Source organism: Bos indicus x Bos taurus, chromosome 11 (genome assembly GCF_003369695.1).
Source record: "Bos indicus x Bos taurus breed Angus x Brahman F1 hybrid chromosome 11, Bos_hybrid_MaternalHap_v2.0, whole genome shotgun sequence".
In the NCBI taxonomy this organism is placed as follows: domain Eukaryota; kingdom Metazoa; phylum Chordata; class Mammalia; order Artiodactyla; family Bovidae; genus Bos; species Bos indicus x Bos taurus.
The window spans coordinates 103649542-103673798 of record NC_040086.1 but is presented as its reverse complement, the minus strand read 5'-3'; the positions used below and the strand labels follow the sequence as shown (position 1 = coordinate 103673798).

The 24257-nt window shown below is 60.7% G+C and overlaps 1 protein-coding gene across 6 annotated transcripts in view; it reads left to right on the top strand.

Annotated features, from left to right (window-relative positions):
- Window positions 1–24257, top strand: part of SARDH (sarcosine dehydrogenase) — a 60555-nt gene that overhangs the window by 17833 nt on the left and 18465 nt on the right. For all 6 annotated transcript variants that reach the window (XM_027556827.1, XM_027556826.1, XM_027556825.1 and 3 more), the window contains 8 exons: window positions 2971–3057; window positions 3354–3444; window positions 7193–7334; window positions 10086–10169; window positions 12148–12261; window positions 17792–17930; window positions 19354–19467; window positions 20875–21022. In XM_027556827.1, coding sequence (XP_027412628.1) covers window positions 2971–3057; window positions 3354–3444; window positions 7193–7334; window positions 10086–10169; window positions 12148–12261; window positions 17792–17930; window positions 19354–19467; window positions 20875–21022 — 919 coding nt within the window. The remainder of the gene's footprint in view (window positions 1–2970; window positions 3058–3353; window positions 3445–7192; window positions 7335–10085; window positions 10170–12147; window positions 12262–17791; window positions 17931–19353; window positions 19468–20874; window positions 21023–24257) is intronic.

Sequence of the window (24257 nt, the reverse complement as noted above, 5' to 3'; positions counted from 1 at the left end):
CTCCTGTGTTGGAGGCTGGGCGGAGCCTCTGCAGTGGGAACCCAAGGCGGTGGGCTCTGGGCAGGGTAGAAGGCGTGTTCCAGGGTGAGGGCGTGGAGGCGGGGGTGGGGGATGAGGTGGCCAGCCTGGGGTCCTGGCAGAGAGAGGGTGGCCTCTGGGCAGAAGAGGGGCCCAAGGCAGCCCTGAGGCCCAGACATCTCAGCTGTGGGGCTGCGTGTGGCACAGGCCAGGGCTCACAGGGGCCTCTAAGATATCACTGGCTCCTCGTCTCGGCCAGAGGCAGGCTCTCAAAGCTGGTGGGTACAAGATGGGCCACCTAGAGGGTGCCATGTGGGGCGTTGGGGCCAGGGTTCCGGGTGGGGGAGCGGGCCTGCAGGCGCAGACGTGCCGCCCCATCCTGGCTCCAGCAGAATCACAGGGGTGTCCCCCTCCTTCCTGCACAGAGGGGCCCCTTTAATCCTCAACAAAGGCAAGAAGCAGGGAGTGTGTGCCTACCTAGCGGTGGAGAGAGGGTCAGAAAGACAGTTGCCCAGAGAGGAAGCTCTGGGTCTGAAACTCTGCGTTCCTTGAGCCTTGGTGTCCTTGTCTGTGAAATGGGTGGCAGGCCGAGTGAGGAGGGGAAGCCACACGTGAGCTTCAGGCCAGCGGGCAAAGTCGTCCCTGGGGGCCGAGCAAGGAGTGAGGGGCAGGCCAGGCCAGGGGAGGGAGGGGTCCCGACACCCAGCCTGCAGCCTGCCGAGGCGCCAGGCCCTCCTGGGCCCCGAGTACATGGGGTCCAGACAGCCGCCAGCCCTGGCTTCTTCAATCTGTTCGGCTCATGAAGGAGCAAAGGTGAGCAGGCAGCTTTCCCGGAAGAGGTAGCTGGGGTCCCCCCTGGCTAGCCCGGGAGGTTCGGGGCGCAGGATGTGGGGCTCAGGCTGAAGACTCACTGCCCCAGGGCTTCCCGGGCCTGGTGGGGCTGTCAGGGAGAAAGCCAAGGCGAAAGCAAAGTTGCTCAGTTGCATCCGACTCTTTGTGACCCCATGGACTGTAGCCCATGAGGTTCCTCCATCCATGGAATTTTCCAGGCAAGAGTATTGCCAGGCCCGACACAATCCCAGGGAACGTCCTGGCTCTAACGGGATTGCGGGTCAGCGACCCAAGAAGCCCCACTGGGAGAATGTGTCTGTCAGGACCCCTGGAGGCTGGTTTCCCAGCGTGAGGAAGGTTCTCTGGGGACACGGGCCTTTTTGCTGGCCGGTCAACGGCCCTCGGCCTCCGGGACAGAACAGGGAAGTCCCAGGACCCTTGACTTCAGGAAGCGGGGGGCCCTCAGACCTCTTGTTCCAAGGTCGGGACGTCAGAGGCAAGTTTGGGGGCCCCCGTCCCGGGCATCCGGCATCTTCTTGAACCATTTTTTAAACATCCAGGTGACCCTTGACCCCAAACTTCCCTCTTGCTAACTTTCTGTGAAGACTGTTCAGAACATTCTGGAAACATTTCCAGCACTCCCAGAATGCTCACCAGGTCATCCCCAAATACAACCATCTCGGGAGCCGCCCCAGCCTCACCCGATGCCCTCCTGGCCTCCCCCGCTTGCCCCTCGCAGCCCGACCTGCACACAGGCCCCCTCATAGGACCCGGGCCCCCACTGACGCCCCCACTGGAGGCCCGCCAGGGTCACTGTGGCCTCCAAGGCCCTCACCAGGGGCCCTGCCCTTCTGTCCGCCCTGCCTCCTCCACCCTGCTCTGTGGCTATTTGGAAGCCTTCTCAGGTCCCTGGGGCTGGCGGCCTCCTCCAGCTCAGATGCTGAGGGTCGGACACCAGGCTCGGCCGGTCACCAGCAGGGAGGAGGGCAGCGCTTGTGACCAACACACATGGAGCTTAGGACCCCGCGGGGATCCTGGGGCCCTGACCGGCCGGGCGGCGTCCGCCTCTGTGACCCGGGGTTCTGGTGGCGCCGCACGGTGGTTAGGAGCGGCCTGCCCTCCGGTCACTCCAGACCCCTTATCACGTAGCACTTTTTCCCCCAGACACCCTCCTTTTTGCTTACTCATGCTTTGGCTCTCTGTTCCACCCACTCTCCCGGCAGCTCCCCGAGGGGTGGGGCCTGTTCAGTCGCCTCCCAGGGCCGAGTTCTGGGCACAGACGGGTGGGCTGCAAATATTTGTGACCGAGTAACTCACAGCCCTGTGAAGTCCGCAGTCGTCGGGACCATGATCCCTGTGTTACAGACGAGGGTCCAAGGCTCTTCTGAGCCAAGGTCACACAGCCAGGAATCAGTAAAGCAGGGTTCAAACCCAGGACTGTGGCTGCCAAGTGCAGCTCTTTATAATCATACCAGAGTGGGTAGCAGCCAGGATACTGCAGTGGGCAGTCTTTCCCTTCTCCAGGGGATCTTCCCAACCCAAGGATTGAACCTGGGCCTCCCGCGTTGCAGGTGGATTCTTTACCATCTCAGCCACCAGGGACGCCCTTTTTAATCATGCTCGAGCATTCCTCTCCATCAGTCCTAGCCTCCGTCCCCAGCACGCTGGCGGCAGACAGAAGCCAGAGGCTTGGTCCCCTCTCCCAGAAAACTTACAACCCTTCATTCACTGAGCGAGCATGTATCAAGCACCAACTGTTTGCTGGACCCTGTGCCTTGAGATATGGCAGTGAGCAAAGCCCGGCCCTTGCATTGCCCGGGTTCAACGGGCAGGAACGCCCTGCTGTGATACAGCGGGAAGCTGGCGCAGGGACGGGAAGCTGTGCCAGGGACTCGGGGAGAGGTCCCCCGCCAGCAGCAAGTCACGAGACACACCCGGGCCCCACGAGGTGGAGCCCAGTTCAGATCATCAGTGAGGAAGACCTCAGCGGAACGTGGCAGGAGCGAGCAGGGAGGAAGCGGCCTCGGATGCCCACTCCCACCTCAGTTATTGTCCTCTTGGGAGATTGCACCCAGGAGCATGTGGCCGGGAGGGACCCTCAGGCTCTCCCCTCCCTTTCAGAGTCATTCACCCCGGACCACAAGCCCCTGATGGGGGAGGCGCCCGAGCTCCGCGGGTTCTTCCTGGGCTGCGGCTTCAACAGCGCAGGTGAGTACGGGCAGCGCAGCTTCCCCGACTCCTGCCGTCTCGGAAGTGAGGGGCCCAGCTGGGCTCTCCTCCAGTTCTCAGAGCCGCCCCTTCCTGGGATGGGGATGGGCCTAGGAGCGCTGTGGCTGGGACAGGGGTGGAGATGGGACAGGCCTGCCAGGAGGAGGCATGTGGCACCCCAGGGGTGAGATCCAGGGCATAGGGGCTGACGCTGCCCACAGAGGTGGGAGGGGCACGGAGGTGGGGTGCAGGGCCTGGGGGCGGATTGCAGACCCACAGCTCTCTGCTCCTGCCAGGAATGATGCTGGGCGGTGGCTGCGGGCAGCAGCTGGCTTATTGGATCGTCCACGGGCGCCCAGAGAAGGACATGCACAGCTATGACATCAGGCGAGTGCCCATGGGGGCTGGTGGGTGGGCAGTGGCTGCCCTAGAATGGGGCGGCGGAGGTGATGGTTTGTCACTAAGTCGTGTCCAACTCTTGTGACCCCGTGGACTGTAGCCCTCCAGGTTCCTCTGTCCATGGGATTCTCCAGGGAAGAATATTGGAGCGGGTTGCCATTTCCTTCTCCAGGGGATCTTCCCGACCCAGGGATCGAACCTGGGTCTCCTGCATTGCAGGCAGATTCTTTACCGACTGAGCTACAAGGGAAGCTGCTGGGATGGGGTGGGGTGGGGTGAACATCCTGGGCTCTTTAGAAAGGAGCCTTCCCTGAAATCCAGAGGGCGTCTTGGAAGAGGTGGCAGTAAGCAAAGAAGGAAGAGGCCAGCTGGGGGAGGGGGCAGTGCTGCAGGGTGCCTGGGTTTGGCAAATCCACCGCCCTCTACAGTTTCCAGGACCTCTCGTCCCAGTGTCCTGCCCGACCTGTCCGACGGCTCTGGGGTCAGCAGTGGGATCCCATCGTCCCACTTTGCAGATGGGGAGACTGAGGCCGGGGGAGCAGGCTGCCCAGGGATGGGGCTGAGCCAGGGTGGTCACTGCTGGGATCTGAGCACGTCTGGGAGGCAGGCAGCCCCGAGTGAGACGTTGGCCGCACACTTCACTCACGGGGAGACTGGAATAAATCGGACCCCGTGCAAGCCCGTCCCTCTGTAACGGGGGTGTGAGGCGCTTGCTGGGAGCAGTGAGCGTGTCTGAGTAGGCAGAATGCTCAGCATCGGGTCTGCGCGTGAAACACTAAAGAAAGCTGAGCTGAGGCCAGTGTGCGTGCGGGGCTGCTATCGGAGCCGGGAGGCATCCGGCTTGCCCACTGCCCTCTGTGAGCTGGAGCAGTGAGGCCCCGAGGCAGGGTCGGTGGGGCCAGGCTTCCGCTCCTCAGGTGGCAGTTCTGCGGCCCGAGCACTGCAGAGGGCAGAGGAGACAGCGGCTTGGAGAGGCCTCTGTGGGGGCCCAGTCCGTGGCGCTGTGATGGCTCTGGGCAGATGGGCTCCCTGGAGAGACCCCGGCTGCCCGGCAGGGCTGGAGGTGGTGGGGGTGGTGGAGACCACTCTGGTTCAGCTCAGCGCACCCTGGCTCCTCTTCTAACCTCGCCCCGTCCTGGCCTGATGGGGACTTTGTGTCCACAGGGGTGTGTCCGCCACCCACACAGACAGGCAGGCATACCCTGAGATCCCCTCCCCGTGGCGCCTGGCACAGCGCGGTCTGCTGCCTCGGAGACAGTCTGGGGCTGTGCCCACGTGCTCTCCCAAGAGAGGAATGTTCCGGAGATGATAAAGCTGCCCGGGGCCTCAGGGATGGGCCAGTCCCAGCCCCTCCGGCTACAAACAGCAGAGCAGAGGAGCCCTCACGGGAGGCGGCTCGCCTGAAGTCACCCAGCGCTGGAGACACAGCCCCCCAGCTCCAGGCCTGCAGGCTGTCTGCCATCTCCCCTCCCTCAGGGGTGAGGCCTCCGCCCTGGGAACGGATGGACCAGGGTGCAGCCTGGGCCTCACCAACGGCCTCCCGCCTCCAGGGCTGGTGGACGCCCCCCTCAGGGGCTCTGGGCCTCTCTCCCTCCCTGCCTCCTCTCACAAGCGAGACATCAGTGGGAGTGTCTTGGGGGCCCCTTCGTGGGTGCGCACAGAGCCGCCGCCCCTGCCCCGGCCAGCTGGGACCTCGGGTCACAGGTCGGAGGGCAGAGGGTCCCCGGAGGGAGACCCCCAGAGCTGCGATCTCGGGGCTGGGGGCTGGTCCGCCCACTCTCCCGGCCCGGACAGTGTGCCCCAGCAGAGGACCAGCTGAAGACGTCCGACCCGAGCAGTCCCTGACATGGGACTTGGTGCCCACCCAGCAGCATGCCCCGTCCCCACACACATACTGGACGGTCGCCACCCCCAGGCCAGCCTCCTGCACGGCACCCGGGGCCTCTCAGCACTAATGAGCGGGGGTGGAGATGGGCCGCGGGGGTGGCGAGGCGGGGGTAGAGGGTTCTGTGCGGGGAGCGGGGGGCCGCGCTCGTCCCTGTGCTCACACATCAGGGGGTTGGAGGGCAAGCTCGGGCACGGAGGTGACTGGGGGTCACCTGTGGGGGAGGCTCCCAGGGTAGGCCCTCCCTGTTAGCTGTGTGGCCAGTTCCCCTCTCTGACCTGGGTCTCTCCATCTGTGAAATGGGGACGAGGGTCCCCTCTCCCAGCGGAGGCGTCTGAGGTTCACGGTGGGGATGTGCCCCCCACCCCCGGGGCCTGGCCTAGGCGGGGCCCAGAGTGCAGGCCGCTGGTTTGAGGAGAGTCGCTGGGGTCCTGGCAGCCAGGAAAGGAGGAGTCGCTCCTTACTACATCGGGAGGGCGGCTGGACGCTGGTGCCCGGCTGCAGGCCCCTCTGCCCGCCTGCATGCAGGTGGGAAACGGCAGCCTGGGCTATGCGGGCCCCGGGGAGGGCCCCTCTTCCTGCTGACCCCTGCTGGTGCTCTGGCTCAGCAGAGTGCCTGCTCCTGACACCCACAGGCATGCACAGGTGTGAGCAGAAGGCCGGCGGGGGCTGGTCCAGATGGGCAGGATCTGTCCGTCTGGGGATCACCCAGCCCTGCCCCAGGCCCATCCCCCTCCTCAGTCCCGGCCGCGCCTGGGCACCCCCAGACCCCCGTCCATAAGCCGCCTTCATGCTGAAGCTCCTGGCTCAGTACAGGCTGGTCTCCTGTCCCGTGCAAGGAGCCAAACCAGGGCCCCACACGTGAGGCCGCTCTGAGGACCAGCCCTGGGTTCTCGCAGCCGGCCCCCAGCCCCGCCCTGGAAGGGAGCCCCTTACGCGGTAGCAGCCACTGTGAATGGAGTCAGAACCCTCACGAGTGTGGTCCCGCTGCCCCGCCCAGATTGGGCACCGCGCAGACGAGAACCACGTGAGAACTTAGAGTTGGCAGGCACAACGAGGCCCGGGCGGGGTCCCTGAGGACAGCAGCCGGTGGGGACGCAGCCGGGGGGGCGGTGGTCCTGGAGGACAAGCGAGATGCCCACAGGCGGGGGGAAGGCGGGGGCTGGGGGTGTTGAGCTGGGCACCTGAGGGGTGGGCTGTGCCCGGGGAGGGCAGCGGGGCCCAGCGGGGCTGTGCTCGGTTTGGCTCGGGCGGCCCTGCAGTCCAAGGAGGCCAGGCAGAAGGGCCGTCGGGTGGCCCGGCCATCGCGCCCGTGAGCAGGCTGGGGAGGCGCCTCTGAGCTCGGTGGGAAACGGCGAAGGGCCCGTAGGTGGAGCTGGACGCCCCTGGGGGTGACGTGATCCCCCCAGCGGCCCGGGGGGATCCTGCGGGGATCCTGGCCACAGAGTCCCCGGGTGCAGGGTCTGCAGACACAGCTAGGGTCCCCAGACAAGCCTCCATTCCTCTGGGGGGTTTCTCATCTTCACCCCTTGTTTCTGCCGAGGGGGCCCCATGGAGAAAGAGGCTGTCACACCTGCTGACCCCAGACTCTGAAGACCCCAATGTTAACCTCCACCGGATGGTCCAGGCTTCTGGGTGGCTCCCCAGTAGGACGAGGGGCATGGCTTACCCCCAGCACGACCCCAGCCTGAGGCCCTGCGCCCACAGTCCCTGTGCCTGACGGCTGTGGGGGCTGCAGAGGAGGCAGCTGAGCTCCCCAAGGCTTGGGGGTGCCCGAGGCCCCTTTGGGGAGGACTCTGGGAGAGGACAAGGGTCCCCCAGGCGGTGACGCACCCCTCTCTGTCACCACAGGCGCTTCCACCGCTCACTCACGGGCCACAGCCGCTGGATCCGGGAGCGCAGCCACGAGGCCTACGCCAAGAACTACTCCGTCGTCTTCCCCCACGACGAGCCGCTGGCAGGACGCAACATGCGGACGGGCCCCCTGCACGAGGTACCCCAGCCCCACGGGCCCGCTCTGCTCTGGCTGCGGCGCTCTCGGGGAGTCCCGGCTGCAGGGCGCGTGAGGTGACGAGGCGGCTGGCTCGTTCCCGGCATTTGCGGGTAAAACGCGCTTGGAGCAGCACAGGCGGCAGGGTAGCCGCGGGGGCAGATGTGTGCAGTCACCGGTCAGGAGGCCGAGCCAGGCAGCAGCCTGCCTGGGCCGTCGTTCCTCCTGACAAACTTCTACTTATATGATGAAACCCATCGTCAGGTGCCCTCTCCTGGGACCTGCCCCTCAGCACTCTTCAGGTCCCCAGCAACCCAGGCTCTGTCCCCCTGCTCCTATCGTCCCCATTCCATCTCCATTCCCGCTTCCTTGCCCTCATCTGGGGCTGCATGCTTAGCTTACCTGTCTGCAAGGACCCAGCCAGCAGGGCCCGGGCCTGTCTCTGGGTACAGAGCCTGACTCTGGATAGATGCTCAGGGACTGCCCATCCCCTGGACGGGTGGAGCGGGAGGCAGGCGGCAGGCTCAGTGAGCAGGTGGTGTTTATAGAAGACAGGGCCTCCTTCCTCTGAGACCAGTCCCTGGACCCCAGAGGCAGCTGGCGTCCACGCACGCTCCCCGCTACCCCACCAGGACAGAGTCAGCAGAGATTCCTGGGCTGTCCCGCTCTCCGGCCTGGCTTGGAGGGCCCGGGGGCAATCTTGGGACCCCCGTGGGTTCAGGTTCCCCCCGCCTGACCCCAGGCTTTCATCACCCGCACTGTCTACGTAGCTCAGCTGCTTCCCAAGGAACACAGGGTTGCTCCCCAAGCCTGGGGTGGAAGGAGCCGGGCGCAGACAAGCTGTCCAGGCGCGTACAGCTGTGCCTGGAGGGGACTTGGTGGGCGCACAGCCGTGCCCCCGGGGAGGCATCTACATTCACGCAGGCCTCCACTTCCTCCTCAGCCGCCCCCTCGTGACGCCTCCCGGCCGCTGACGGCTGATGTGTGTGTCGTCGGGGAGGCGACTTGTCTCGGGCGGAGGCGCCCCCTTCTTATTGGAGGGCAACAGGCTTTGTGTCCTTGTTCCCAGCCCCTCGGACGCCCAGGGAGACATCAGGGTGTCACCAGCGGGCATGTGGCCGCGTGCGTCCTCCCCCTTGAGGCTGGTGGCCCACAGGGAGGGGGAGACACAGGCCGTCTGGGCCTCGGGTGCCCGTTGGTCCTGGCTGGCACTTGTAAGTCCTGCCGGACTCAGCTCCCAAGGCCCACTCCTCCTGGGCTCCAGACATGGCTGGGCCCCGGCCCCAGGACCTTCCAAACCCAAGAGTGGAGATTCTTTTCTTCCCCCACCAACCGCATTTATTTTCAAAGCGGTCTGCCACTGAAATAACTTACTGCGTCTGCTGTAATGTTTTATTGTGGCAAAGTGCGTGTCACATACAACTTGCCATTTGAACCTGAAGTGCTCAGTTCAGGGGGCTTCAGGGCCTCCATGCTGCTGTGCGACCATACCTCCAGCTAGTTCCAGAATGTTCCCGTCACCGCAAGAGGAAGCCTCGTACCCGTTAAGCAATAACTCCCCATCCCCCGCCTTCCAGCCTCGCAAAAGCGAAAGTGAGTGAAAGTGTTAGTCGCTCTGTCGTATCCGACTGACTGCCTGCGACCCCACGGACTGGAGCCCACCAGGCTCCTCCATCCACGGGGTTCTCCAGGCAAGAATCCTCCTCCAGGGGATCCTCCCGACCCAGGGATTGAAGCCGGGTCTCCTGCGTTGCCGGCGGATTCTTTATGTCTGAGCACCAGTGTGCTACTCTCTGTCTCTGGGGACTGGCCTCCTCTGGTCATTTCAGATAAATGGAATCATACACCACGCGGCCTTTGGTGACTGGCTCCTTCTCCTTAGCTTGCTCCTGGGGTTCGTCTGTGATCTAACAGGTGTCAGAATGTCCTTCCTTTCGGAGGCTAACGCCCCGTCGTATGGGTGGGCCACACCTGCCGCCCCTGCATTCGTCAGGGCTGTTGTGAGCGCGTGTGTGCACAGCTTGGCCGTTCCCCTGGTTTCACTCCTCCTGGGTGGACACCGGCTGTGGCATCACGGGGTCCCCGGCTGTCCTGTAACAGACGCCGCCAGCTGGGGGGCTCGGGCTCATTTCTCACCGTTCTGGGGGGCTGGATGGTCAGGGGTAAAGGAGCCCACCGCCCGGTCCCTGGTGAGGGCCTTCTTCCTGGCTTCGGGACGGCCATCTCCCCGCCGTGTTGGCTCCTCCTCACCTGATAAGGATCTGGGCTCCGCCCTTGGGCCCTCATTTCCCCTAATTCCCTCCTCACCAGCTCTGTCCCCAGTACAGTCACTCTGGGGATAAGGCTTCAACACAGGAGTTCGGGGTGCAGTTCAGTCCACAGGAGAAGGTTGTTCTACAGATTGGGGATTCTCAGGGCGGGCAGCTGGGGTGCCGGGGGAGACCTAACAGATCGGGGATTCTCAGGGCGGGCAGCTGGGGTGCCAGGGGAGACCTAACAGATCGGGGATTCTCAGGGCGGGCAGCTGGGGTGCCGGGGGAGACCTAACAGATCGGGGATTCTCAGGGCGGGCAGCTGGGGTGCCAGGGGGACCTAGACCTGGGCTCAGAGCCTGGGCTTGGGTCCTGGGTCTGAACACCAGCATCTCTGTATCGTCCACGCCCTGAGGTGTCAGGTGGCGGGTCCCGGCCCCCCTGCCCTGCTCTGGGGGTTCACCAGGCCTGAGTCTGCTCGCTGTGCCCCGCCCCCCAACAGGAGCTCCGTGCACGAGGCTGCGTGTTCCAAGAGCGCCACGGCTGGGAGAGGCCGGGATGGTTCAGCGCCCAGGGCCCAGCTCCGGTGAGTAGGCCCCCGCACACGCCCGGCCCTGCCCTCCAGCCCCGCCCACTGCCCACCCCCGCTTCCGCACCCTCGCTGTCTCTGGAGCTCGGGAGCCTGGTGAGCCGTGGGGTGGGAGGCTCGTCTGGCCTTTGGAGAAGTCGAGCCCCTGCTGGTCTGCCCGGTCCGCCTGTGACCTCAGGGCCCTGCCACGGACGTCACTCACCACCCACAGTGCCCGGCCTCCCACCGCCTTAGATGGGCCAGGGGCCCAGGAAAGCTGGTGCTCCACAGCGAGGAGGCCACACACGAGACTCCCCCGTTGACGGGAGAAATTAGAGCATCTTCTCATAATGTTGTTCATATATTTTTGGCGGCTGCAACTGTTAATGTGAGTAGGAGGATTGAGCACAAAATGACGCATTCCGTGTGTTAGTTTGTAAGTTGGGGTTTTCGCAGTGTCCTGGCCTCTGGGTGCCCTCTTGGGGGCTCCCAACTCCCACCCAGTTCCTCCCAGGGAACTGGGTTCTCAGAGGGAAGACTGGGAACCATCCTGCCTGTGAGGCCCTGGGTCTCTGGGGCAGGCGGTGTGATGCTTTAATACAACCAGGGGGATAGGAGTGGATCCAGGTTTTTACAAATGAAAAGCCCCTTCCTGCCGCTATACTTCAGCAGCCACCTTCCAAGTGCGACCTATCTCCCATCTCCATAGCAACCATGTCCCAAGGCAAGTTCCTGATGACCTCTGGGGTCAGCAGAGAGGAGAGGCCTGCACAGACCCCTCCCTGCCTCCAGCCTGGTGCCTGGAAGCCCCTCTTTCCCAGAACCCATGGGCAAGGGGAGGAGACCACAGCCAGAATCAGGAACACACCCTTGGTTCGTAGATGGGTGGGCTTTGCAGCCCCCTCCCACCCAGGAGCCACCCTGGGAGCCCAGGGCATTGGGCGGCCGGACATCCCCTACTCCCTGCTTCCTGGCCAGGCTGCAGCAGGCTGGGGTGTTCCTGCAGGGGCCTCAGGGGCCAGTGGGAGCCACTTGGCAGGCCAGGGAGATGACTTCCCTCAGAGACTCCTGTAAAGGCCTTCCCTGGACCAGGGCTCGGCCAGGAGCTGGGGGTGGGGACTGAGGGGGTACTTGGAGGAACAGAGAGGCCCAGTTCAGTCAAGACCTCACCCTCAGCTCTTACTGGTGAGAAGAGACAGGGCGGGGCTGGCCCTGCTGTGGGTGAGAGGTGCCGGGCTTGCTCACGCTTTTCCAGGAGTGGCCGTGGAGTTGGGAAGGAGGGGCTCCATCAGCAGGAACAGGACTAGAGTGGGGTGTGGGGTCTGGGCCTCCCTGAGAGCGGCTGGCCAAGCACAGGAGAGGCCAAGGCAAGAGGCGCTGAGTCCCAGCCTCTGGGGCCCACTGCCTTGCCTCAGGCCAGGCAGTCAGGGCTCTCCGGGGACTGGAGGCAAGCGTCAGTCTCTCTGCACCTTGGTTCCCCCACCTGTCCAGAGACTCCCTTCCTGAACGTGCAAGACCCTCTGAGCAGGGCCAGGCCGGAGCGGGACCGCATCCTGGATCGCCATGGCAACAGCATCCGGAATCCTTGCGGCAGCCACCCCACCCCTGACTCTGTCTCTCTCTTCTTCAGCAGGCTGACCCCTGGGCCTCATCGCAGCCCCTCGGCACTGAAGCGGAAGCCCTGGGGTGGCCCCTGGGGTCCCAGTCAACCCGCCCTGTTTGCTGTTCAGCCCCCTCTCTCCCCCTCTTTGCCTGCCCGAGCACACCCCATTTCTCCTCCGTCTCGGGCCCCGCCCTCCCACTGCTGCGGAGACCACAGTTCACTCGTGCGTGCTGCTGGCATGCCTGAGCCAGCCCCGTCCGCAACGCGCTGCCCCGTGATGGGGTCGGGCCTGGCGAGGGCAGGGCCAAGATCCGTCTGTCCTGTGGGCCTCGGTCTCCAGGCGGCGTGTGCAGGGAGGAGGGCTGGGCTGTGACACCCCCTCGCCTGCCGCAGGTGCTCCCCTACGACTACTGCGGGGCGTACGGGCATCGGGCCCGCGAGGACTACACCTACGGCCGGCTGCTGGGCCAGGAGTACACCTTCAGCTTCCCTCCGCACCACGATGTGGTAGGCCCCCAACCCCAAGGGGCAGAAAGCTGGGCGGCACTTTGGGCCGGTTGGGGGAGGCGCCCGGGGAGCTCCAGCCCTCTCCCAGCCGGCTCCCTGTACCCCCATCCTGTTTTGGGCTGACTCAGTTTTGAGGCAGAATAGGTGATGCTCTCCTCGGCCCTCCGGCTGTTCTGAGACTTTGCCAGTGGCGCGGCCTGCTGGGGGCATCAGCCAGGCAGCCCGGCCTGACTCAGGCTGTGTGGTCTCGGGCCGGGGATTCATCTCTTGGAGGCCCTCGGAACCGCCCCCAAGTGTGACTGTGGGTAGCGAGCCCCCTGCCGGATCTGGGGCCATGGTTCCCGTCTGCCGCTCTGACCGAGCAGACCCAGAACAAGGAGGTCCAAGACGGGACCCCCAGGGGGCGAGCAGAGGAGACCGCAGCTGGGGCCCGCTCACTGCCCAGCTTGCTCCGGAAATGGGCAGGTGTGGCTGCTCCAGTGGCTCCTGGGCCCTTCCAAGCCCAGCTCCCTGGTACAGTGGGAGAGGAGGTGACGGGGTCCTAGGGGCCAGGCCTCCCCCAGGTCTGCATCACGCTGGGGGTTCTCAGTGTCTGCAGAGAAGACAACTCCAGCGTCCCTGCTGAGACACCCAGCTGTTGTGTTCCAGAGGAGAATGTGCTCTCTGTGTCCGTGAGCATGTGGCCAACCGCACAGGGGGATGAAGGCTCGCTCAGTGTCTACACTGGGCTGGGGCCACGGCCTCAGCCTGGGGGTTGTCCCCAGAGACCGGAGGCCTGAGAAGCCTCCTGGACGTGGGGCCCCTGCAGTCGTGTGAGGCCCCTCACTCAGAAGCAGCCTGGGCTGGGTTTCGTGCCCTGCTGCTGCTGCCTACAAATTCTGAATGTATCTTGCATACCTGGACTTTGCACCTGGTCCTGTAGGGAAGGAACCACACGTCCCCCCCAGGCTTGCTCTAGTGAAGGCGCTGGGGAAGAGGCTTCTGAAACGGGAGGGGAGGCACGTGCCTCTGGAAGTCCAGGAGGCCCTGGGGGCTGCCTCTCCCAGGAGCGAATGGGACTCCGTCTGGCACCTCCGCGGGGCGGCTTCCAAGGCCCACGGGGTGTTCAGGCCCTTAAGGATGTGGGCGCCGGGCCGGGGTGCCAGCTCCACTTCCTGGCTGCATCCCAGCAGAGGCGCCTCGACATCCCGGAGCAGGAGATGCACGCTCGTTCTCAGCCTTGGCAGCTTCCCCAGCCCGGGCAGATGAGAGTTGGCCTGCAAGTTGTCTGGGGGTTGGATCTGCAGCCCCAGCAGCGTAGGCGAAGGCACCCTGACGCCTGACAGTGGAGGGGGAGCTGTAAAGGGTGGTGGGGTCTGGACAGTGGTGAGCAGCGGCCTTTGGGGTTCAGGAGATGAGTCAGTGGGATGCTGTGTGGCGGCCAGCAGCCCTGGGGCAGAGGGCAGGGAGCTGGCCCCAAGCTGGCCAGTTTCCCTGGTATAGAGACTTGCCATCCACGCCCTCCCTCCCATCCAGGTGGAATCACTGAAGACACAGTGGGGAGGATGCACTTGGGGGCCTCTTGGGGTCCGGGCACTGCTGGATAGACCCAGGCTCCATCATTTCCTCCTGTGTAACCCTGAGCAGACCACGCCCCGTGCCTGGGCCTCAGCAGGCAGCTGGCTGTAAGGCTAATTGTAGACCGCTGGGCAGTGGTGTCTGAACCGTGGGATGGGGGAGAAGGCGCGGGCTGCTGGCCCTCTCACGGCCTCTGCCCCTCTCTCATTCCAAACTCACCTTCCGGAGGCCTCTGATCTACGTCCTGTCTCTGTAGATGTATCGTATCTGGACGTTTCCCGTAAGGCACTCACACAGTGGTGGTCTTTTGTGACTGGCCTCTGTCACCTCCATGTTTGAGGACATGTCAGTGCTTCGTTACTTCTTCTTCGGAATGGTATTCCATGGCAGGGGTACACTCCTTTTTATTTATCCATTCATCTGTGGACGGACGCTTGAGTCATTGGACTTTGGGGCCATCGTGAATAATGCTGCTCTGCAAATGTGTGCACAGGTTTTTAGGCAAATGTTTTCAGTTCTCGTATCTAGGAGCGGGAGTGCTGGGGCATGTAGTGACTCCGCGTTTAACATTTTTGGGGACCTGCCGAGGGTTTTCCAAAGTGGCTGCACCATTTTATGTCCCCACCCTTGGTGGACGAGGTTTTAATTTCTCTATCCTCATCGGCGCTCGTAATTCTGTTTTTGGTTCTAGCCATCCTCGTGGGTGTGAAGTGGTATCTCAACGATCTGAGTTGCGTTTCCCCAATGACCCATGATGTTGAACATCTTTTTTATGTGCTTATTTAGCCATTTCTCTGTCTGTTTCGGAGAAATTTCAATTTGGATATTTTGTTCATTTTAAAATTGAGTTGTTTGTCTTCTTACTGGGTTGTAAGAACTCTCTATACATTCTGGATACAAGTCCCTTACCCGATTTATGATTTGTAATTATTTTTTCCCTTCTGTGGGTTGTCTTTTCACTTTTTTAGTGATATCATCGGTAGCACAAAAGTTCCTAATTTTGATGAAGTACAGCTTATGTACTTGACATGGACATGAACTTGGGCAAACTCCAGGAGATGGTGAGGGACAGGGAAGCCTGGCGTGCTGCAGTCCATGGAGTTGCAAATAGTCGGACATGACTTGGTGACTGAATGAAAACAGCTTATGTATGCCTTCTTTTGTCCCTGGGGCTTTGGTGTCATATTTAAGAAAGTGTTTCCTAACTCAGGTCACAATGGTTTACTATATCTTCTTCTCAGAATTGTATAGTTTTCAGTCTTATACGTAGGTCTGTGGTCCATTTTGATGAAGCTTCGTGAAAGGTGTAAGAAGGGACCCAGCTTTAGACTTTTGCAAGTGGGTATTCAGTTGTTCGGCACCATCTGTGGAAGGTTACTCTTTTCCCCATTGAATTGTCCTGGCATCCTCGCGCAGATCAGCTGGCCATAAGGTGAGGGTTTATCTCTGGACTCTCCATTCCATCCCACTGATCTACATTTCCATCCGTATGTTTGCACCACTGTCTCGAGTACAGTAACTTTGTAGTAAGTTTTGAAATCAGGAAGAGCAGATCTTCTAGCTTTGTTCTCCTTTTTCAAGATTGTCTTGAACTTTCCAAGCGCCTTGCATTTCTGTATAAAGTTTAGCCTCAGTTTGTCAATGTCTGCCGAGAAGCCCGCTGGGGTTTTGGTAGAGACCCTGTCAAATCTGTAGACCAACATGAGGTGCTACCCTCATCTTAGCAATGATAAGTCTTCATCTTGCAAACACGAGAGGCCTTTCCATTTATTTAGGTCTGCTTTAATTTTCTTCAGAGACATTTTCTCGAGAGTATAAATTTGCCCCTCATTTGTTCAATTTATTTGTAAGCCTTTAAAAACTCTTTTTGAAGATGTAAATGGAATTATTTTCCTAATTTCATTAATGGCTCACTGCTATTGTATAGAAATTATTTTTTTGTTTATGTTGACCCTATATCCTCCAACCTTGTTGAACTATTTTATTAATTATAACAGTTTTTTTTTCAGTGAGTTCTCTAGGATTTTCTATATTAAGATCATGTCATCTGCAAATAGAGATAGTTTTACTTCTTCTTTTTCAGTCTGGATACCTTTTATTTCTTCTTGCCTAATTGCCCTGGGTCGGACCTCCAGCACAATGTTCCCTAATGACCAATGATATTGAACATCTTTTTTATGTGCTTATTTAGTCATTTCTATATCTTTTTCGGATAAATTTCTATTTGGATATTTTGCTTATTTTAAAATTGAGTTGTCTTTTTATTGGATTATAAGAATTCTCTATACATTCTGGATACAAGTCCCTTACCCGATTTATGATTTGTAATTATTTTTTCCCTTCTGTGGGTTGTCTTTTCACTTCTTTAATGATATCACTGGTAGCAGAAAAATTCTACCAATACGATGTTGAGTGGAAGTGGCAGAGGGGACAGCCCCGTCTTGTTCCTGATCTTAGCAGCGGACATCCAGTCTGTCCTCATTAAGTGGGATTTTGCTCGTGCCTTTTATCAGGTCAAGCAAATTCCCTTTTAGTTGTAGTTTATATGGAGTTTTTGTCATGACCTGGTGTTGGATTTTGTCGAATACTTTTTCTGCATCTATTGAGATGACCATTTGGTTTTTGTCCTTTGTTCCATTAATATGGTACATTATATTGATTTGGGAATGGTGAGCCAGACTCCCATTTCTGGAATAAATTCCACTTGATCACGTAATCCTTTTTATACGTTGTTGAATCTAGTGTGTTAGTATTTCACGGAGGATTTTTGTATCTATAGTCATGAAGGATGTTGGTCTCTGATTTTCTTATGAGGCCTTTGGTTTTGGTTTTGGGGTAATGTTGGCCTCACGGGAAGAGTTTGTGAAGAACTGGTATTAATTCTTCTTTGAATGTTTGGTAAAATTCACCAGTGAAGCCATGTGGGCCTGGGCTTTTCCGTGTGGAGAGTTTTAAATGACTGAAGAAGTCTCTTTTGGTTGTAGATCTGTTCAGACTGTCTGTTTCCCCTTCAACCGACTTCAGCGATTTGTGTCTTTCTGGGAATTTCTGTTTCGTGTCTGATTTATTGGTGGACAGTGGCTCACAGGAGTCCTTACAATTCTCTCCTATGAATTGGATAGTGACACCTTTCTTTCATTCCTGATTTTAGCACTTGGAGTCGTTTTTGATTCTTGGTAATTTCAGTTAACGATTTGCTAATTTCACTGAACTTTTCCAAAAACCAGTTTTCCATTTGCTGATTTTCTCTATCTTTTGAGATTTTTGTTTATTTCCTTTCCAGTCTTTGTTATTTCTTTCCTTCTGCCTGCACTGGGTTTAATTTGCTTTCCCTTTTCTGGTTTCTCCAAGCGGAGTGCGAGGCGGCTGACTTGAGAGCCTTTGCAGGTGTAACGTCGGATGAGGCGGCGCTGGCCTCCGCGCGGCAGTCTGCACACGTTGTTTCCTCGTGTTCATCCCTCTCCAAGGGTTTCCAATCCTCCTGGTGACCTTTTCCCTTGATCCACTGGTTATTAAGAAGTGTGTTTTCTAGTTTCACTTATTTGTGAACTTCCCAATTTTCCTTCTGCTGCGGATTTCTAATTGGATTCCATTGTGGTCAAAGAACACATTCTGCTGGCCTTCACCCTTTGGAGCGTATCCTCTCGCGGCCCGCGCTCCCCCCGGGTCTCCTGCACCGGCAGGGCGCTCTTCCCTGCGCCCGAGGAGAGTGTGCCCGTGCGCAGCGGCAGGGTATTCTTCCCTGTGCCCGAGGACACTGTGCACGTGCGCACCGGCAGGGCGCTCTTCCCTGTGCCCGAGGACACTGTGCACGTGCGCACCGGCAGGGCGCTCTTCCTGCGCCCGAGGAGAGTGTGCACGTGCGTTTCTAGCTGGAGGGGAGGAGAGGGTCTTGGAGCCCAGGGCTGTGGGGTCTTTCTCGGGGAGGCGGGTCCCGAAGCCCCCATGGTACCCCAACTCTGGAACTTTTCAGATCAAGAAGGAGTGTCTGGCCTGCAGGGGGGCCGCGGCCGTGTTCGACATGTCCTACTTCGGGAAGTTCTTCCTGGTGGGCCCAGACGCCAGGAAGGCTGCCGACTGGCTCTTCTCCGCCGACGTCAGCCGGCCCCCAGGTATGGAGCGGGAGGGCTGCGTGCCTCCCCCGCCTCAGTGCGGCCCTGGGCACAGGCTGACCGCTCCGGGCTCACGCAGCTCACGGCTCTGCCCCCAGCCTAGCCGTGGGCCCCCGCCTCCAGCCCCCTCTGCCCTGGTCGCCAAGCCCCAAGGCCCAGCCCCCTCCACCTTCCTCTGTGTCCTCCACTATCCACCTCTGACTTTGTTCCAGAGGGGATTCGAGGCAGCAGGCCCTCAGAACAGTCTCCTGGGGCTGAGGAGCCTGTCCATTCCCCCTCTAGGAATGCTCTCTCCGATAGGGTTTCTAGAATTCAGTGAAAACACAGGATGCTCACTTGCATTTGAATTCGGAATGAAGGATGAATAATCCCGTGGTGTAAGTGTGTCCCAGACAGTGTTTGGGATCCTCACTTCCCCTTTTTTCATCAACCATGCGCTTAGCGTCTTCCCCACCCATCTACCTGCCCCCAAACTCTCCCGGCCCCACTGCTGTTACTTACTGGTGATACTGCTCCACCGAAATACCGCACTGAATGGCTTTAAACAACCCTCATGTGTTGTCTTGAGAGTCTGACGCTGGAAGTTCAAAGTCAGGGCCAGAGACCGTGGGATCTCCTGGCTTCCGGCCGCGGCCGCCAGCCCACAACTTTCAACTACATCACTCCAACCTCTGCCTCTGCGGTCACAGGCCGTCTCCCTGCGTATTCTTCTTCTAAGGACATGAGTCGTGTGAGATCAGGTCCATTCTCATGAGTTCTGATCTTCTTAATGTGATCCCGTCTGCAAAGACCCTATTTCCAGATAAGGTCCATTTTTCAGAGGGACTGGGAGTTAGGACCCCAACACACCATTTAGGGAGACACAGTGCAACCCATTACACCATGTATCCTGCCAAACCACCCACACACCTCATCACATGCCCCTGCTACCCACCTCCCCTGGTCCCCCTCCCCCCATTCACCCTGCTAACATCCTTCTACCCCCCACCCCCTCCTCCCATCCATCCCTGCCCCTCCCCTCTCCCCACCTCCCCATTCATCCCCGTCTTCCATCCACGTATTCATGTATTCAGCATTCATGGAGCTTCTGCTATGCCAGGCTTGGCACTCGAGCACCAAAGTGAATGAGAAGTAAATCCTGCCCTGAAAGTGCCCCAGCGTGAGGTGGGGGGTGGGTGGGAGGGATGGGTGGGAAGAGTCACATTTCAAAATAAGTAAGTCTTCTTGCTCCTTCCTCCTCCGAGGACGGCGGTGCTCAGTGGCCTGCCCGTCCCTCTCTGGGTCATCGAGTCATGGCGGCATCACCAAGCTGAGAGGCCTATCAGGGTTCCCCCGGGCATCTGGCCAAGGCTACCCGGCCCTGAGGGACCACCCGCCCTGCTGAGCGGCTCCCCCCTCTCTGGGGTCTTTCTCCTGCCCGCAGGCTCCACAGTGTACACGTGCATGCTGAACCACCGCGGGGGCACAGAGAGCGACCTGACCGTGAGCCGCCTGGCCCCCGGCCCCCAGGCCTCCCCGCTGGCCCCCGCCTTTGAAGGTGAGAGGTGCCCCGGGGCCCAGCAGCGCCCCGATGGCAGCCTAGCTCAGTGAGGTGGCGGCCAGTGCGGGACGGGCGGGAAGGGCTTCCGAGGCTGCTCTGCAATCCCGCGTGTGCCCGCTGCGGTCAGGGCCTGGGAGATCAGAGGTCTTGCCTCAGGCTGAATGCAGCCTTTGTTTGGGCAGTGGTGCTGAGCCCTGAGTGCTCGGTGGTTATGCCTTTGAACCTGCCTGTCCTGCGGGGTTTTAGGGCGGCATCAGCATGCATGTGCTCATCTCACCTGCCCGGAACAGAGTGAGCCAAGGATAAGGCCGTGCCTCCCACGTGGAGGGAGAAATTACCTCCTTCCTGCCTCCGGCATCTATGCCGAATCGGCTGTCTTGGTTCCCATGGAACTCCCAGTCTGAGGCGGGGGACAGATCCTTGGAAGATCTCCAGCTCTGGGCCCAAGCTGATGCCTGGACTGCCCTCTGCAGGTCCTCCACTTCTGCTTGCATGCCTCCAGTGACAGGGAGCTCAGCGTCCGAGCCCCTTATCTGTACGGGTCTGATTCCCTGAGCGAGGTCTGCTGCCCATCACGTCACCCCTCGGTGGGCGTGGGAGCCGTCTGGTCTCTCGTGCGGCAGCCCCTCCCATCCAGGAGGGAGAGCGGTGGCCAAGATCCACAGACAGTGGGCAGTGACAGGTTCTCCAGGGACCGAGGACCACACGGCCGTCTAAGGTTGCCCGCCCGGGACGGTGGCTCTCAGGACACCAGGCGGAGCTGGGCTGCCCTCCACTCAGCAGTTCCCGGGGGGCGGTTTGGCCCAGTGGCTGCTCCACAGGCTGTGGACTCAGAGCTGGCTAGAGGCAGTCTTCCACGTGGGGCCTCTCTGAACCTCAGTCTCCTTTTCAGAAACCCGAGGGTGTTGACGCGTGTCAGCCTCTGGGGGAGGGTCAGCGGTGTGATGGCTGTAAAATTCCAGCCTCTGAAAGCCCACCGCTGGGAACCCCGGGAATGGGGTGGGGACATGGGAATGTGGAGAGAGATGGGAACTGGTGAGGATGCAGCCTCAGAGAGGGACAGAGGCTTGTCCGAGGTCACCCAGCGCTGGTGGCTGAGGTGGGACTCAGGATCTCCCGAGGGGTGACTGTGCTGGGGGCGCTTACACTTCCCTGGATCACAGACCCTTTGAGAAGTGGGAGAAAGCCTTGGACGCTCCCTGAAAATGCTCCCTTGGCATTCTGTCCTGTGGGCGATGAGAACCCAGAGCCCCATTGGGAGGGTCCCCCGACTCAGGCCTGGGTGGCTCATGTTCAAGGGAGGAGGGCTTGTTTCCTCCACGGAGGCCTTGGGCCGCCCCTCCTGGTCCTGCCTCCTCCTGCCTCCCCACAGCCCTGCTCTGAGTCCCGGCGCTTCTCCTGCAGGCGACGGATACTACCTGGCTGTGGGTGGGGCCGCAGCCCAGCACAACTGGTCCCACATCAGGACCGTGCTGCAGGACCGGAAGTTCCGGTGCCAGCTCATCGACAGCTCCGAGGACCTGGGCCTGATCAGCGTCCAGGGCCCGGCCAGGTGAGGAGAGGATGGGGACTTGAGGGCCGGGGTACACCTCGTCCCTCTGTCTGGGCCCAAGGCAGAACCATTTACTGGTCTAGAATGGGACGCGGTGGCTAGCGAGCTGAACGTGCCGGCGACCCTCAAGAGGCCAACCAGGAACATGCTTTTCAAAGCACTGGGATACGGAAAAGCTCTTAATATACGACTCATACTCAATACCTGAGGGTACAGGGGTCGTGGAAGTCTGGCAGGGATGCCTCTGGATGGTTGATATGGCCTGCGAACTGTGTGTGCCATTTCTAAGTGGGCGGAGCCAGACTGGGGCTCCCTGTGCCACCCGGGCTGAGAATGGTGCTCCGCAGCAGGAGGACACTGGCTCCTCCCTGAGCACCTCCAGTAACTAGGTCTACGGACGATCATTCGCTCGTTGATTCATCCTGTGAGCGTTTACTGAGCTGTGTTCCCACCCACGAGGAACCGGCTCCCAGAAGGCCCTTGGATGCTGGCTTCTGCCCGGACAGTCTGAGGCAACGGGACGCCTGGGCACGTGTGCACTTTGGAAAGACCCTCTGGCTGGGCATCAGGGAAGGGCTGGGTGGGGGCGGGGTGGACGACCAGGGGCAAGCCCCGCGTGTTGGCGCCGACCAGCGGGGTGCCTGGGGTGCCCCAACACCTGCTCCAGTCCTGACCCCGCCCTATAGGTGGTGAGAACTGCTTTCTTTCCTTAGTGGTGAAGAAGAGAGGACAGTGTGCCTCCAGCCAGGTTATCCCCCAGCTGCTTGCTGAGACGACGCACGGCTGTGTCCACGGGCATCCCTGTCAGCCTGGGGTCACACCAGGATCCCTGGTCGCTGCCCTCAGACCCCGCCACAGGGTCCATTTTCCCTGGGGCCTTGGAGCTGGCCAAGCCAGCAGCTCCGGGCTGGGTCCTGGGCGGGTGGACCTCCCCTCCCGGGCAGAGCTGCAGGTGGCTCTGTGTGTACCCCACGTTGCCCAGAGGCCCACGGCGGACAGGCAGGCAGTAGTGCTCGCGGAGTCAGGGTTGGTCCTGTACCTTATCCATCAGATGCTGGACCTCGGGCTGCTCACGAAAGCCAGTATCTGTTAAGGGGACCTTGGAGGAGACACTGGAGGAAATGGGACTCAAGCCTTGGCACTCTCTGAGGGGCCAGTGTTTCAGACAGAGGGAGCGGCAGGTGCAAAGGCCCCGTGGCGGGAGGAAACGCGGCGACGGCAGGGCTGTGGGGGAGGACGAGCTCAGAGGCCCGCGGAGGCCAGAGCTTGCAAGGGCAGAGGCTGCTCCTCCAGGACAGGGGGCTGAGCAGAGGAGGGGCACGGTTGGACGTGGGCTTTATCGGGGTCTCTGATGCTGGGCCAGAGTATGGGAGGTGGGCAGGAGCCTCAAGGGCCAGGGGAAGGAAGGACTCCAAGGAGGGAGTGACGAGCTGTGTCCGGGTGGTCAGCGGACAAAGACTGAGCATCGACAGGTGGGTTTGGCGGCCCGGTGGCTCCTGCGGACTTGACGAGGGTCATCTCAGGGGTGGCTGGGTGGGGGCGTGCTGAGACAGGAGGGGAGGACAGGAATGGGGCGTGTGGAGAGAGGCTGAGCATGCCGGCCGCAGCAGGAGAACCAGGATGCTGGGATTCTGCAGAAAGATGCATGGACCACGCTTGCCCTGGCCCGGCTCGGGGAAGCGCCCTGTTCTGCAGGTGGGGGTCTGCATTTCTCCCCTGGGTGAGCTGATGTCCGCATCTCTAGGCTGAATGGGGATGGGGGGGGGGTGGTCCTGGACTCCTGAGCGCTAGGCGGTCCTCGGAAGCTTCATTGCCATGGCGACCTTGGGGAGGGACTGGGTTATTTCTGGTGTGGTGGGGGGGTGAGTGGGCAGGGGAGGGAGGGGGCACCAGACAGACTGATCAAGGCGCGGCCCGCGGGGACAGGCCAGCTCTCCCAGCCTCATTATAAGCTGCTCCAGGAGGGTGGTGAGTGACGGTTGCCAGGGCAGGAAGACGAGCTCCCCTCCTCCTGGCAATTTCTTAACTTTCTCCTCCAATCTGTCCTCGCTCCTTCAAAAATAACCCAAAGTTTCTTGTATGAATAATAATGTCACCAGCGCCGCTGATACGGGCTGAACTTTCTGAGCTGTTGCGTGGGAAGCGTGTCGTGGCACCTGGACCATGGGAGGTGCTGGATGGCCTGCAACCAGTGGCACTTTCGGGAGACAGTTCAAAATTGATGGCCCAGAACGGTAGCCTCTAAGCCATACATGCCAGCAAGGCCTTGAAAGGTGGCCGGCGAGACAGAATGTTTTTAATTAACCGAAGCTCAGGAGACCACTCGTGGCTGGTGGAGACAGCCTGGTGGGCGGTGGTCGCTGTTGCGTGGTTAATACCCAGGTGCTCCGCTCGGGGCCTCTGGCTGACGCCTGCCCCACGGTCCTCACAGGGCAACGAGAGGGCCCAGCACCAGGTCGGGGGACAGTAAGCCTGAACCTGGTCTCCGCCCAGAGCCGGTGCCCTCTGGTGCCACCTGCTGCCCACTGGGGGAGGGACAGCCTCTCACACCCTGGCCTGTGCCCTGCAGACCTGCGTGCCCAGGCTGGTGCCCGACTGGGGGCCCCCGGCCCTGCTGAGCCCCAGCTCCAGCTCCTTCCTCCTTCCCCGTGGGGCAGACCCCACCGCCCAGGGCTGCAGTGTAGACAGGCTTCTTGAGGACCGAGTGTGCTTCCTCCAGGGGCAGGCATGCGTGGGTGCTGGGATGTTACATAAGGATCCTGACACACTGCAGCGGGCTGGGCACCTCGGGCCAGCGTGGGCGGGCAGCTGCTGGCACCGTGGGGGGAGGGGATCATCAGGGTCGGAAGTGTTTCTGGGCACTGGCTGGGACCCTGCAAGGCAGAAATGGGGGTGGGTGGGAGCTGTTTCCTGCCGATGGGGAGCTGGCCCAGCGGTGCAAAGTCAGCCCACCTTCAATCAGTCCCATTTACCAAGTGCCCTTTCTGTGCCAGGCATGTCTGCAGAGGGGCCCCTGTCAGCACGGAGCTCCCAGTTCAGTGGGGCAGGTTTGCAACCATGAGAGGTGCCCTGGTGGGAGACGTTTCAGGGCCACGGGCTCAGGCCAGGGGCGTTGAGGGGGGACTTGACCCAGACTCAGGGAATCCGGGAGGGCTTCTTGTAGGAGGTGACAGATGAGCCAAGACCTGAAGGATGACGGAAGATTCAACAGGGGCCGGGACGCCTGGAGGGAATG